General features: G+C 43.0%; 1 protein-coding gene across 1 annotated transcript in view; it reads left to right on the top strand.

Moving 5' to 3' along the window:
* The window catches only part of LOC138963132 (lebercilin-like), a 30,540-nt gene extending 15,212 nt beyond the window's left edge, over positions 1-15,328 (top strand). The window contains exons 4-9 of the mRNA XM_070335158.1: positions 912-1,141; positions 1,488-1,778; positions 3,063-3,200; positions 5,539-5,739; positions 9,179-9,223; positions 11,918-15,328. Coding sequence (XP_070191259.1) covers positions 912-1,141; positions 1,488-1,778; positions 3,063-3,200; positions 5,539-5,739; positions 9,179-9,223; positions 11,918-13,291 — 2,279 coding nt within the window. The 3' untranslated portion in view covers positions 13,292-15,328. The remainder of the gene's footprint in view (positions 1-911; positions 1,142-1,487; positions 1,779-3,062; positions 3,201-5,538; positions 5,740-9,178; positions 9,224-11,917) is intronic.
* The last annotated feature ends 502 nt before the right edge of the window (positions 15,329-15,830 follow it).

The raw sequence follows: 15,830 nt of genomic DNA, 5'->3' as shown, positions 1-15,830 counted from the left end.
GTTACACAAACATTCTTTAATCATAAAAGAATTCGTTTTTCATCAAGACAAGATCAAAACAATTCGAAGTTGTGAAAGTTTAAAAAAAGAAAAGCCCGGAAGCAGGGTCACGCAAGGGTCGTAGCAGACGACGGCCGGTTTATCAGTCAGTGCAAATCGCCGTTCCTCTCAACAGTCAAAAGCCATCGCTAGAGTTCTTGTGAACCACAGCCGTTGTTTCGTGCATAAAAAAACGTGCTATTGTAGATAAGCTCACGTCGAGTCGCATTCAAATGACTAACTATGACGACTGCATTGTGAAAAGGGAAAACTGGATCACACGGGTTCACGATGGCTCAGGGGTAAGATAAACCACGCAAAAAATAAATTCTTTGAAAATTGTTCGCTCTTTACGGAGGGCACCTAGGATGTTCTCAATTGGTGAGTGTTTAAATGAAAGGGTGTTTGTACTGTGTGTAAAAGCCTGACCGTATCTGTGATGGTTTACGGGAGGCTTACTCTGCCTTTAAGAATTTATTTAAAATTTATTAATTTTAATAAAACCAAACATTTTTGCCGGTCCTAGAAGGGGGTTCAACTGTCCGTGCATGTCTATATTTTTTTCTTCAAAACTGACACTTTTGGAGCGATCGGAAAACAAAATTGTGTAGAGTTTAAGGTTGATGTCCCAGCATGTTGCAGTTACATACGGAAGGTTCTGCTCAAATCACAGACAGGCTAAATCACTGTCCTTCTTAGAAATATTACCCCAAGGTCCGTGCTTCTTGAGCAACGTCATTATAACCACTCAGCTTACTTTTGAATAAAACCGTTATTCTGTGACAGTTTATTTCTGTTACATGTATACCTTTAAAACATTGCCTCGATCTTCATAAAGAAAAATTTCAATCTTAAATTCTTGAATTTTTCAGGAGCACGGGCTCGCGGTGGCAGGGGTCGAGGGGGGAAGGGTCGGGGTGCTGGAGGTCGCACCACCAGCCAGACAAGATCCGAGACACACCTGGACGTGGTGACGAAGCAACTGCTGTCAGCCAATCGTCTCAAGATGAACGAGCTATACAACAAAATGGAGGAGATGAAGAAAGAGCTGCGTACAGTGAAGGATGAGAACAAACTGTACAAACGCATGCAGCACAAACAGGTAAAGTCGTCTCTGTGTGTGTGTGTACCCCTATCAAGGGGTGGGGGGGGGGGGGGGGGTGAATTAAGTAGCTGTTGGAAAATGGAGGTGTAAGAATGCTGGTGCTTGCTCGTGCGGGAGTTCAAAAATTAGTTTGTCTCTAATTTGTCTAGCTGTCTGATGCATGCGTTATGTACACACACAAAATCCAGACACAGTGACATTGCTTGTTAAATCCATGTTCTGCTTATGTTTTAAGCTTGATGGAGGACTCGGAAGACTTGTTGAAACACTCATTTTGAAGAAGTGGTTTGCGGGATTTAACAGACTTGTTTCAGCCTAACACTGACGATTATCTCATCCACAGGAAAAAGCCCTGGTGAAGTTTGAGGACAGAGAGAGTGAGCTGCCTCAGCTGATTCAGGCCCACACCAATGAGATACGGACGCTCAAAGATCAAGTCAGACGCACACGAGAGAAGTACGATAAGACGGACCGCTACCTTCGAGATGCGGAAGATGAGCTGGAAACGGCAAAAGCCAGATTAAAGAAGTACAAGGCCTTAGCTGAACAGAAAGATTTGGAGGAGCGGAGCGAGCTTGATAAGAAGGTCAACAAAGCTGAACTTGCCATCGAGGAAAAAGAGTGCAAAATAAAGGTATGTATGTTCAGGAGTGAGAGAGGGGCTGTGGTGGAGAGAGAAACAACGGTATGGGGAAAGGGGGTGAAATGAAAGAGTGTGTGTGTGTGTGTGTGTGTGTGTCGTTGTGTGATTGTCATTGTGTGATTGTGTCTGTGTGGCATGTTTGTAGTGTAACTTTGTCTGTTATTGAAATTGTGTTCTTATCTGTCTTCGAAATTGCATATTTTATGTCTGCATTTTGGTCTGCTTGTGTTTTCCTATGAAACTGTCCCAGTTAATGTTTCAGGAAATAAAACGTCCCTCTACAAAATTAATCGTCAATTTCACATTACAGCAGGAAATGTCTGGTAATCTTATTTATTCACAATACAGTAACCGAGTAAGGCAACCTGCCCTGGCGACCATGCACCTTTCTATAATGTATCACCAGCCCACAACGACCACCCCAAAGGATCCCTAGGGCGTGTTTTTTCGCCAATATAATACACCTTTCCATAGCAACCACCGGTCTCTAACAACCTCTTGTGGTCAGTCCCTTGGGTAGTTGTTATAGACAGGTTTGACTAGGATGATAAAAAAATGTTACGCCCTCACGGTGAAACCATTGGGGGCATGTTTTCGGGTGTTACCCGGAATTTAGATGAGAAACAGGTGTTTGCGTGTTTAGATGTAATCATGCAGCCACTGGCACTTACTGGCAGAATGACCGAGGACTTTTATGTGCAACTGTGGTGACACGGGGGTGGGACACGGATACCGTCTCTGAGTCTGCACAAAAAGTTGACCCGTGTCTGTTCCTGCCTGGATTTCAAACCCATGACACGAGGATCACAAGTCCAGTGCTCTACCCACTGAGCTACCCGGGACCCTAGGATCACAAGTCCAGTGCTCTACCCACTGAGCTACCCGGGACCCTAGGATCACAAGTCCAGTGCTCTACCAACTGAGCTACCTGGGACCCTAGGATCACAAGTCCGGCCAGTGCTCTACCCACTGAGCTACCCGGGACCCTAGGATCACAAGTCCAGTGCTCTACCCACTGAGCTACCCGGGACCCTAGGATCACAAGTCCAGTGCTCTACCCACTGAGCTACCCGGGACACTAGGATCACAAGTCCAGTGCTCTACCCACTGAGCTACCCGGGACACTAGGATCACAAGTCCAGTGCTCTACCCACTGAGCTACCCGGGACACTAGGATCACAAGTCCAGTGCTCTACCACCAGTGCTACCCCCCCCCCACCCCCCCCCCGTACCACATTGACTGCACTACATTCTGCATTTTCTATTTGCTTTCAGGAGGTGCAGCGCCATCTGGAGATGCTGAAGAAGAACCACCGCCATGAGCTGGGCATCGAGCGAGCCAGGGCCAAGGAGATCCAGAAACACCTGGACGATGCCGAAGAGGCCAAAGCCAAGCTGGAAGCTCAAGTCAGGGTGAGTGAAATCTTCAACGTATGTTTATTTGTGTACAATGGTACCCGCCAACCCCCCCACCCCCCACCCACCCCCCACCCACCCCCCACCCACCCTCCACCCACCCCCACCCCCCTTTTAAGACCTCGAAATAATCAGAGAAAATTGAGAAAAAAGAGGTAGTCTGAGAATGGAGGTAAGTTTGCGGAGTATAATGAACAGTTCATCTTAAAAAGTAAGGTCTTCTTCTTCTTCTTCTTCTTCTTCTGCGTTCGTGGGCTGAAACTCCCACGTACACTCGTGTTTTTTGCACGAGTGGAATTTTACGTGTATGACCGTTTTTTACCCCGCCATTTAGGCAGCCATACGCTGTTTTCGGAGGAAGCAAGCTGGGTATTTTCGTGTTTCTATAACCCACCGAACTCTGACATGGATTGCAGGATCTTTTTCGTCCGCACTTGGTCTTGTGCTTGCGTGTACACACGGGGGTGTTCGGACACCGAGGAGAGTCTGCACACAAAGTTGACTCTGAGAAATAAATCTCTCGCCGAACGTGGGGACGAACTCATGCTGACAGCGGCCAACTGGATACAAATCCAGCGCGCTACAGACTGAGCTACATCCCCGCCAGTAAGGTCTTAAAAAGGGGGAGGGGGGGTGTCTTTAATTGGGGGTCTGAAAAGGGGGGTTGCACTATAACCAAGTGTGCCAATCACTTGAATTACCTGTGGAGGCAAAGCCAGACAAACAGGAGGGGTTGCACTATAACCAAGTGTGCCAATCACTTGAATTACCTGTGGAGGCAAAGCCAGACAAACAGGAGGGGGTGTGGGCTACTTTAATAGCCCATTAACAATCTGCTTTGCTGAATACTAAGGTTTGCAAGAGCTTGCATGTCTGTTTGGTTCCTTGGGTTTGGATATATGAGATGATGATAAATAAATGTTGGTATTGTATTGTATATGTCTAGCATAATGGATTAACTTTTATCTTCTGTTGTTGTTTAATTCCTATTTTGCATATTCAATTCACATTATTACAAAGGGTCAAGCCAGGGCATTGCAAGTAAGTATTTGTAACGTAAATTCTCATTTGCAAAAATCTTTTTGCAACCTGATTTTTCATTCTACAGTGGAACTTCCTTTTAAGACTTACGAAACTCTGAGAAAATCTTAAATTGGAGGTAAATTTACAGATGTTATAAACCAACAATCTGGAAAAGCAAGGTCTTGAAAGTGGAAAAGTCTTAAATTGAGGGGAATTCTCTGTATCAGGTGATCTTGTTTTCATTTTCTTGTTGTTGCTGGTGTTTCGTTTTGTTGATGTTGTGTTTTTTTCTTTCAGAAATTGAGAAAACCATTTTTTTTGTTCGTGCATGTACAGTAGAATGTATTTAATTTTAATTATTTTGTATTTACATCTTTACAAATGGTCAAGATTGATTTCAAATAAAAGAAGTTTTAAAGACCTCACTTTTTTTTAACAGTTTATTGATAGTGATATGAAAGTGAAAATGTTTTCACTGTCAGTTTTTGACTCACATGCGAAGCAAAAGTGAGTCTATGTACTCACCCGAGTCGTCCGTCCGTCCGTCCGTCCGGACGTCCGGACGTCCGTCCGTCCGTCCGGAAAACTTTAACGTTGGATATTTCTTGGACACTATTCAGTCTATCAGTACCAAATTTGGCAAGATGGTGTATGATGACAAGGCCCCAAAAAACATACATAGCATCTTGACCTTGCTTCAAGGTCAAGGTCGCAGGGGCCATAAATGTTGTCTAAAAAACAGCTATTTTTCACATTTTTCACATTTTCTCTGAAGTTTTTGAGATTGAATACCTCACCTATATATGATATATAGGGCAAAGTAAGCCCCATCTTTTGATACCAGTTTGGTTTACCTTGCTTCAAGGTCAAGGTCACAGGAGCTCTTCAAAGTTGGATTGTATACATATTTTGAAGTGACCTTGACCCTGAACTATGGAAGATAACTGTTTCAAACTTAAAAATTATGTGGGGCACATGTTATGCTTTCATGATGAGACACATTTGGTCACATATGATCAAGGTCAAGGTCACTTTGACCCTTATGAAATGTGACCAAAATAAGGTAGTGAACCACTAAAAGTGACCATATCTCATGGTAGAAAGAGCCAAAAAGCACCATTGTACTTCCTATGTCTTGAATTAACAGCTTTGTGTTGCATGACCTTGGATGACCTTGACCTTGGGAAAAATGTGTAAAGCAGTTCTTAGTGTATGATGTCATTGCTAGGTTTAGGTCAAGCATGTGAGTCGTATGGGCTTTGCCCTTCTTGTTTATCTTTTAGACAGTCCATATTTCGTTATCTTTCTGCAGGAAAAAGAGAAACAGTTAGAAGCCAAAAACATCTACTCCAATCGAATTGGAAAGCCTTCATCATACAATGGAACTCCAGCAGAATCACCAGCGCCATGGCGACAGAACTTGAAGAAAAAGTCAGACTCCCTGACAGACTTGGCACCACGCGACAAAGCCAAGGCCTATGAACAGAAGAGAAAAGGGGAGGAAAAGAAGAAGGTTGGTGTTACTTTAGTGTGTGTTTAAAAATGCTTCACTTTTTCATTTACATTCGTTTAATTTATTTTCTCAGTATAAGTCTTTTTGCTTTCGTCTGTTTTAGTTTCCTTTTTCTTTTGACTGATGAATCTTTCATTGGTTGTAGGCAGCCCAATGGGGGTAGGCAGCCCATTGGGGGTAGGCAGCCCAATGGGGGTAGGCAGCCCATTGGGGGTAGGCAGCCCAATGGGGGTAGGCAGCCCAATGGGGGTAGGCAGCCCATTGGTTGTAGGCAGCCCATTGGGGGTAGGCAGCCCAATGGGGGTAGGCAGCCCATTGGGGGTAGGCACCCCATGGGGGGTAGGCAGCTAGCCCATTGGTTGTAGGCAGCCCATTGGGGGTAGGCAGCCCATTGGGGGTAGGCAGCCCATTGGTTGTAGGCAGCCGTAGGCAGCCCATTGGGGGTAGGCAGCCCATTGGTTGTAGGCAGCCGTAGGCAGCCCATTGGGGGTAGGCAGCCCATTGGGGGTAGGCAGCCCATTGGGGGTAGGCAGCCCATTGGTTGTAGCATTTTGGCAATACTGATGTCCATGCAAGTAAACAAAGCACTCATGCAAACACACAGGTGCACAGTTGCATCCCTATACGCAGAAGAAGAATCATGAATCGTGCAGTGTTTGCTGCTGCTTATAGCTATAGATATACATGTACATGTTTTAGCTGGAGCTGTTTGAACAGGATCAGTCTTTAATTGATTAGAAATATGGGATTAGACTGATTTTTCATAGTAGCACTGTTTGCATGATTTTAAATAGAGCAGCATTGGAGTTCTATACACTTTTTATGTTAATTTCTTTCTTGTTGTACTGTTTTAGCATGTTTGTATTGATGTAAAAGAGCAATCAATCTAATACAAACTCCTCGTCATTATTCTACTTGCACAATGCTATACTTTCTTCATTGAAATCTGTGTCCCCTGTACATGTTTATTTGCCCATGGATATTTATTGCTGCACCATTTCTCTTTAAGCATGCATTTTCTTGTACTATATGAAGAGTCCTGTTCATCTTTTTGTTTGAGGACTGTATGCAGTAGTGTAATTTGGTTCCCAAAAACACCCTAACGAACTTGGATTTCACTTCTGTTCAGAATTTGCTTATGGTCAAAGTTGTACCTTAGTGTGTGTGTGTGTGTGTGTGTGTGTGTGTGTGTGTGTGTGTGTGTGTGTGTGTGTGTGTGTGTGTGTGTGTGTGTGTGTGTGTGTGTGTGTGTGTGTGTGTGTGTGTGTGTGTTGATTGTTGGATTTATCTTTTCATCATGTTGGTGTGCATGAGTCTGCAGTTAATATTTAGACAACGAATCGCTTGATTGAGATGAATGATCAGACTATTGGGTCGAATTCACACAGCTTATTTATCCGAAGTCGGGCGCTCTTAGCTCAACAGAACCCTTAGTTTTTAATAGAAAATAATGCAGCTTGCCTAAACAGAAAAGATTGATAAAACACTGTGTAGCCAGTTTTTAAATTTTTTATTGAAGTTAGCTAAACTGAACGCTTTACTTTTAAAACAAAGAGAGCTTGCCTAAACAATTACAACTGGTACAACTTTGTAGCCAGGCGCTACATAGTGAAACTTACCATTAACAGTTTTACTTTTTATGCAAGGAAATGCTTCAATAAACTTATGGCTGTTAGTAATGATTCTTTCATAAGTAGATGAAAGACTTGCTGTTCAAGCGTACCACAGTGATACATGTATATATTTAAAGACATACATTTGGTTGATCCTTAATACTTTCAGGTATAGTGTGCTGACATGTTCTATGCAGCACAATAATACATACTACACCATTATTACAGCTACTGTATCGTTATGTCAAAACTTCAACTCCAAACATTTTGCAGTAGCAGTATAGTAGCAACTTTGACTTTCTACAGTTTTAAATAACACATGCCTTTTGAACACTTTTTCTGGAGTCTGTTCTGTACAAAAGAATTAACTTTTGAACTGGTTTACTATTACTTGCATATGACCTGAAACATATAAAGTTAAGAACAATCAAAACTTGACTAAATATAAAAACAGCAATCGAAATCCAAAGACAAAAAACAGCTTTGGCCAATTTCTCAGCTGTAAACGTGATTTTCAACTTAGTCTTCACTATCTCCGGTATTTGCCGGGTGGAAATGACATCACATACTGAAAGGAGAATAAACGTTTTGAAATGTATTCAGTGGAACAACGAACGTCACATGAAGCTAATCCAGCTAGGAATCATTGCCACAGTCTTACCAAATCATTATGCATCAAAAATATTCCTGAAAGTAAATCCTATTTTGGTTATCTGCATTGATGTTTCGTGCAGCCAACAAGCGCAGGTTCCCCCTGGGGTTGTTGTGGCAGAAATGCAGTGAGCACAGTGCCCTATGATACACAGCGTAAGTTTAGCTAGCTAGCAAACAATTTTGACTATTCTAGCTTTAGTTCAACTGAAGGCTTCACTCTTAACCCAAGTATTTTGTAGCATTTAAATTGGCCCAAAACTTATGACTATTCTAGCTTCAGTCAAACGGAAGGCTTCACTTTTAACCCAAAGTATTTTGTAGCTTTTAAATTGGCAAAACACGTTTGACTACTTTAGCTTTCTTTTCAAGTTGTAGAAAAATCTTAACTCATCAGAGCAGCGAAGTAGCTACCTACTGAACTATTTTTTTTTAATTGAAAGTGAGCATAGTACTTTGTTTTATTTATATACAGTGTAAGTAGCAAGAATGTTGGCTTTTTTATTATAGGAAAATTTAAACTATATAGAGCAGTTAGTTAGCATCTGCCCTATAAATGAACACAGATGTAAATGTCCAGTTGTGTGCAAACGACTGAGACGAGTCAGAACAGCTGTTGGCTTTTTGTGAGGGATGTAGTATAGGTAACAGAAATTCCTCTCTTCATTGGAACAGGTCACGTATATTGACGATTATCATACTAATAACTTATTACTGAAACAGGCGTGTAACTAAACTAGGGAATTCTGTGTCGTGTTATAACATAGGGTCTAGAGTTTGGTTGCATCTCTCTTCTGGGAATTACCCAGAGCTCATCGCTCCTCTGTTTGTGGTAAATAAGTGTATGAATTCGGCCCCTTCAGTGTGATGTTTGGAAATAACTATCAGGGTTGTTATGCTCTGTGGAAGAGTTGTCTTTCTTGAAGGTAAGACGTGATGTATTTGGCAATGTCCGCTTGATAACGATGACCTTTTCTTTCAAGATGATGCACAGTGGAGCTCTGATTATTCACCGTTACAATATCCACGTGTTTACATTTTCAACAACTATTCTACAGCGCATAAAATCTGTGACGGTTATTTCTGGAAAATGTCTGTTTTTAAAGAAACCAGTTACAAAACTCTTGGGATCTATTCCTGTTTTAGGAGAATGACATTATAAATATTGCTTGCAGCTGCGATTACCCAAACTACAACTTGACTCCTCCCGGAGCACAGGGGTGTGTACAGAATTGAGCCCTCTCTCTTTGCCTCAAACGTCTAGATGTTTGCCTACTGTATACTCCTGTGTGTTGACAGTCTTACCTTAATTAATGTACAGACTTTCACTCCTCTGTCAATGTTTTAAGCTCACCAACAAGTTGTAAAGTTTCGTTGATATTCGTGCATGAAATATCTCAAATGTCCATGATGTGTAACTATTGTAATATTTGTGTGCAAGTGTGCTTTTGTGTGTGTGTGTATCTGTGTCTGCGCGTGTGTGTCATGTCAAACAAAAAGTTAATTGACAGCTCAGAGATAAAGATTGATCAGTTAATCTGCAAAACAACATAAGATAAGAGAAAAATGGACAGTTCTTATACGAATTTAAGTGAAACATATTGTGAAACACAACATTTTGGACAAATTGAAGAAGGTCATCCTCAAAATAATTTTACTGTGTTTCGCATTGCATTTATAAGGGAAAGCGTCAGAGTATTCAAGTAACACTTTTTCTCTCTGTGTGTTCTTTTTCTGTAAGTTAAACAACCTTTTTGGTTTCAGGTGACAAAGTTTGGTTATTTTCCTCATGACCAGAGGCAGCACTCAGTTTCAAGTGTACAATTGACGTTCCATTATATTTGTTTGCGGACGCTTTTCTATCCTTTTTCTCTCACAGCTTAACAGATGTTTAAACTTTGATTCGGTGATGTGTTTATACTCTTTCTTGCTCTGCGTAGACAGTGTGGCTTCCCTGTTACTTCTCATGAATATTCAGTATATGGGTCAAATGTTGATGTGCTGAACAGTGTGATCGACTGCTTTTGCAGTAATTGACACAACAAATCTTTTACTGAGGGTGCTATTGGGCTGCGACAGTCTTGAAACTATTTTCACACACTCATATTATTTCTTATTCTCGGCTACATTGTGACTGATACGCCTTCTTACTTCTGCCAGTGTAATTTTGTTGTTGACTTAATACATGTATAAAATGTCATTTGTGTGTTTTGGTGTGGTTGTGCATGCATGTGGATACTCGAGCTCACATGCTGTTCCTTCGAATTCTTTTGACTGAAAATCCTTTCAAACATATATATAACAAGAAATTCCTCTGATAGGAAAAACACCCCCGTTGGTCAAAGGGAAATTACCATTCTCACTGCCACCAACTGAGAAGGTTATTTCCCTTTGACCAACGGGGGTGTCTGTCTATAAGTCGTTGTATAATTTTAATCCACCAATAACTCCCTAACCGTGTGTTTGACTGGTCCGAATTTTTGTAAGGACCGTCTCAGGAATGTATAGAACCTGTTCACCAAGTTTGGTGACGATCGGTCCGTTCATTCTTGAGATCTACTTGCGAACAGAAATACCGCCACAAACACATCGAGTGAAACCTATACACACCCCTATACCGGGGGTGTAATAAGAGAGTGGTAATTCATGGAATAATGTTTTTGCTCAAATAGGTACATGTATAAATTTGGAGAACTTGATAGTCTAGTGTGGTTTTCTATGGCTGTATATATATATGCGTCATAAGAAAGGTATTCCTCATGCAGGCATAATTGCTTACATCAGTCTGCATGTGCAGGCCGTCCTTATATATATGCATCAACAAAAATGATCAGCAGTACAGCGGAACCCCCCTTTTAAGACTCCCTCCCTTTTAAGACTCCCTCCCTTTTAAGACTCCCTCCCTTTTAAGACTCCCTCCCTTTTAAATGAGCGTACTCCACAACAGCATTTGAACATCCATGATTCAGACAATGCTTCACACGCATCCGTCCTACGCGTTAATTAAGTTTACCAATACATTTAAAACAAATACTTCTCTCAATGTAACTACTCCCAAAAAATGTTATAAAATACTGGAGCGTCTTCAGGATACACTTGTGAAGAAAACTATAGTCTTGGAATTTTTCTTGTCGTATGTTTTCCACTGATTGTATTCTAGACAATCATGCATGCGTACAAAATACAGCGAAATCGTATTGGGTTCCCAGGTCTGAGTATAGTAAGGAACTAAAAAAGAGAGTCTGAATGCCATTTTGTTGTTGTTGCTTGATTTAATGGTACTCCGAGTGCTGCTGTCACAATTGTGCTATATAGCGCCATCCCGGGCCAGCTTGACTGTGTGCACTGTATGGTTGTGGCATCGTAGCTCAGCTACATATGTTAATCAGAGATGGGATTTTCCTATTAATTACTTATATGTTGCTGCAGTTGCAACGAGTATGAGTTCAGCTATGACGTGATTGCTGTGTTCTGGTCTAGCTAAATGTGTGACCCATCATCTGTCTCTTTCTTGTTCTTAGATATTTGTTGTTGAAAAGGCAGAGTTGTTAGTTGTTTTCGGAAACAGAGTAACTCATAGTGAGAACAGCACAAGGAAAACATTAAGATATCTAAAACTTTAGGTGATTCAACAAACTCAGGTGTAGAGATTTTGGCTTCCGTTGTGATAATTTGAGATTGTTGCTTTGTGTTTTTTAATCTGAAGTCCAGGACTTTTATCACATACCAGTTTTGTTTTTCAGGGATTCATGATAATAATTTTAGTCTGCTCAAGCCAGGCTTCAGTAATTCATCAGCTAAATTTTCAAATGGAAGCATATTGTATGGCTGGAAAAAATGCCTAACTGTCTCATGTTCACTGTCTCATTTTCACTGTCTCATGTTCACTGTCTCATGTTCTCTGTGTCTGTCAGCAGGACAAATCTCCCAGGAGGCGGGAACCCAAGCAGAAGTGGGAGGTGGAGGAAACGGAGAAGGACGTCATCGCTGATGATGACTCACCCGGCGGACCCAACTTTAATTTCAAGAGTCTAGACCGCCAGGACTCTGAGTCCGAGTTCTGGCGCCGGCAGGAGGAACGTCACAAACGCGACCAGCACAACCGAGAAAAACAGGAGGATGAGCGACGAAGGCGGGCGGAGGAGGAGGAGAAGAGGGAACAGTCCAAGTTCCAACAGCAGCGGTCAAAACTGCAGAGAGACATGGAGGAAAGGGAGAGGGCGGAGAGAGACAGGAAGGAAGCTGACGACAGGGAGAGGGAGAGAGAGAGGAGGGAGAGAGAGGAAAGAGAGAGAGGGGAGAGAGAGGAAAGAGAGAGAGGGGAAAGAGAGAGGGTGGAGAGAGATGACAGGGAGCGCAGAGAGAGGGAAGAGAGGTGGGAGACAGAGCAGCGTGAGCGGAAAGAACGGGAGAAACTGGACAACGACCCGCGCCTGGTCGAAGAGCGACGCAAGAAAGACGAACTGCTGCGTCGACTGCAAGCAATGGACGCCAACCGTGACGGATCACAGCCGTCGGCTGACCCTTTCGCTCCGTCCGACAGCACCAGGGCCAGAGGTCAGGGCGACTCGCCTCTCGCTCACTCTCCCTCCCGAAAAGCGGGTAAAGACCTCTTCGCTTTCAGTCGCGGAGACAGTTCCGAGTCTCCATCTAGCAGTAAGAAGGATTACTCCTTCACACGACAAATTGAGAACATGCACAAGGGTAAGCCATCAAATGAAGACGTGTCTGTCGGCTACATCGACAGGCAGAAGAAACTGAAAGCATCACGAGAGGACGGGGACACAGGGGGCTATATGCCCTCGTTTGTAAGCCCAAGCAAAACGCCAAGCAAGCAGAAAAAGCCAATGTCGTTATTGGACAATGACCCCAAACCTGCCTCCAAGCCCACAGGGAGTCAAGATAAGAAATCCAAATTGATGGCGGACTTGTTCGGTGGAACTGGCTCACCAGCGAAGAAAGACGACGGTGATGATTTTTTCTTGACGTCCAAGCCACCACCCAAGCAGCCGCCACCCAAGCAGCAGTCTCAGACTAAGAAATCAACGGGATTCCCATGGGATGACTCGTCATCCACTTCAGCCAAGGTCAACGGGTCCGCTTACAGGGAATCCAGCCAGCTTTTCGGCGGTGGAGCAGCGCTTGTGGACGATGACCCGTCTGGAGGAAGGAGTCCCAAATCTAACATGTTGCCACGGCGATCTCGACAGCATGCGTCCACATTGAATTCCAAACCCGTCATGAACGTGGATAGCTTGGATGACGACCTTGAGGAAGTGATTCTTTAATGGACAGCTACGTGTTAGGAAAACTGAGGGCTCAGTTTTGTGAATTACAGAGTCATGAAGTATTTAGCTGTACAGGTGAACAAACTCCTCAGAAAGACAGAGCTGATGCATGAAAAGACTCAAACAGAGAACTGTGATCAACCAGGCAGGAAACTTGGTGTTTTTTTAAGCCTGTTTTATCCCTGCAAGCCTGCATTAGACCCCCACGTCATGCTTCTGCACCGTTCACTTTCTGCATGCTTTGTGTTGGCAGTGAAAAGCATGTTTCACTTTAAGTGTTGTCGGTCTTGTCAAAACTCACAGAATGAATCTGAACAGGAAGATGTATGATGGATTAAATCAGTTGGTGAGTACCTGACAGGAAAGCACCTTACAGTTTTGTACAAACTCTCGACACTTTCACTTCGTCTTCATGTGATAGTTTGCCTTTGGTGTATGTTCTCTTATAATTTATGGACACACACACTGGACCTTTGTGGATGTCAACCAATCAAGTGCCTGACTTATCGCTACTGTTTCGTTGTTGTTTTTCCTCTGTGCCCTCTTGAAGCCGTTACTGCCTTCTGCTGGCAAGTTTCGTTGCCGCAAGTTTCGAACTTTCGTTTGTGTGTCTGCCAGGAAAGATCAGGAAGCGGTCGAACTGTGCTGACAGAGATTCACGTATGGAAGAAGAGCTAGTGTGTCAAGCTAGGTAGAATAAGACTACTTCACAAGCTGTATATTGACAAGATTTGTGTATTGAGTTTAAAGTAGAATTGATCAGCTTGTTCAGTACGTTTATTTTTATCAGTTCTCTAGGTTAGATCCCTGTGTTATTTTTGGCTGTTTGATTGTTGTAATATAGTTTAAATTACACTATTAAACACTGACCTCTTGCTCTCTTTTTTGCATGCTGATACAATGTTACCTTTGAAGCATCAATCGGCTTTTGTGTTGTTTTTTGAGCAGCACAAAATGTATTGCATGAAGTAGTGAGCAGGACGGGCGCAGTGGCTTGGTGGTAAGACGTCGGCCTCCTAATCGGGAGGTCGCGAGTTCGAATCCCAGTCGCTGCCGCACCCCCTGCGGGTTAGGGGGAAGAATTTACCCGATGCTCCCCAGCATGTCGTAAGAGGCGACTAACGGATTCTGTTTCTCCTTTTACCCTTGTTAAGTGTTTCTTGTATAGAATATAGTCAATGTTTGTAAAGATTTTAGTCAAGCAGTATGTAAGAAATGTTAAGTCCTTTGTACTGGAAACTTGCATTCTCCCAGTAAGGTAATATATTGTACTACGTTGCAAGCCCCTGGAGCAATTTTTTGATTAGTGCTTTTGTGAACAAGAAACAATTAACAAGTGGCTCTATCCCATCTCCCCCCCTTTCCCCGTCGCGATATAACCTTCGTGGTTGAAAACGACGTTAAACACCAAATAAAGAAAGAAAGAAAGTCGCTGCCGCCTGGTGGGTTAAGTGTGGAGATTTTTCCGATCTCCGAGGTCAACTAATGTGCAGACCTGCTAGTGACTTAACCCCCTTCGTGTGTACTCCCAAGCACAAGACCAAGTGCGCACGGAAAAGCCCCTGTAATCCATGTCAGAGTTCGGTGGGTTATAGAAACACGAAAATACCCAGCATGCCTCCCGCGAAATCGGCGTATGCTGCCTTCACGGCGGGGTAAAAACGGTCATACACGTAAAAATCCACTCGTGCTAAAACATGAGTGAACGTGGGAGTTTCAGCCCATGAACGAAGAAGTAGTCTGTAGAAGAAGATGTAGTGAGAAGGACAGACAAGTGTGGCATGACTATGTACAGCTGTAGAGGGAACAGAAGAACAGAGGTGAGCTTCACCATCAGCTAGTTTTGTTTCTTACACTTGTGATTTCGTTCAAAGCTTTGAACGAGGTGTCTGGAAGGTGGTACAGCTTAGCTGCATGCAGGAACAATTTACATGCATAACGAAGTTTAGATATTCTATTTACATTGGAAGTGATAAATATTGGGAGTGCAGATGATTTTTATGTTTTAGGCAGCTTGTAAGGTCACATTCCATAGCTTTACTACCGTAAAAGTCGACCTATAAGACGCACCTGGGTATAAGCCGCACCCCCCGATTTTTAAAAAAAAATCAGAAAAATCCATACACAAGCCGCTCCGGCATACAAGCCGCGCCTAGAAGCAAAGTTCAAGTCAAGAAACATCGAAAGTCAACGAAAAAACAACACACACACACAAAAACGAACCGGCTAACTTGTCAGTTTTGCACTTTACTTTCAGCATCAGATGTTGAGTGATTCACAGAACTCTGGACTATCAAACTGTCCTCTCGTCCTGCACACAGCACCTGTAGTTAGTTCTGTAAATCACTCAACATCTGATGCTGAAAATCCGCTGAAGTCGGACTCCTCAGTGTCGGAGATGAACAAGTTCAGAATGGCTTCTGGCACAGAGTCACCGGAAGTGTCACTCTCGGCCCCACTGTCAGTGGCTGTCGTGTTGTCTGTTGCGTCGTCTGCTCCAGTGATGATCTCAGCCTTTCTGAAGCCGTTGATGATCGTT

Source organism: Littorina saxatilis, linkage group LG3 (genome assembly GCF_037325665.1).
Source record: "Littorina saxatilis isolate snail1 linkage group LG3, US_GU_Lsax_2.0, whole genome shotgun sequence".
Taxonomy (NCBI): domain Eukaryota; kingdom Metazoa; phylum Mollusca; class Gastropoda; order Littorinimorpha; family Littorinidae; genus Littorina; species Littorina saxatilis.
Note: the sequence above shows the minus strand (reverse complement) of the source record. Positions and strands in the feature narration are given on the sequence as shown.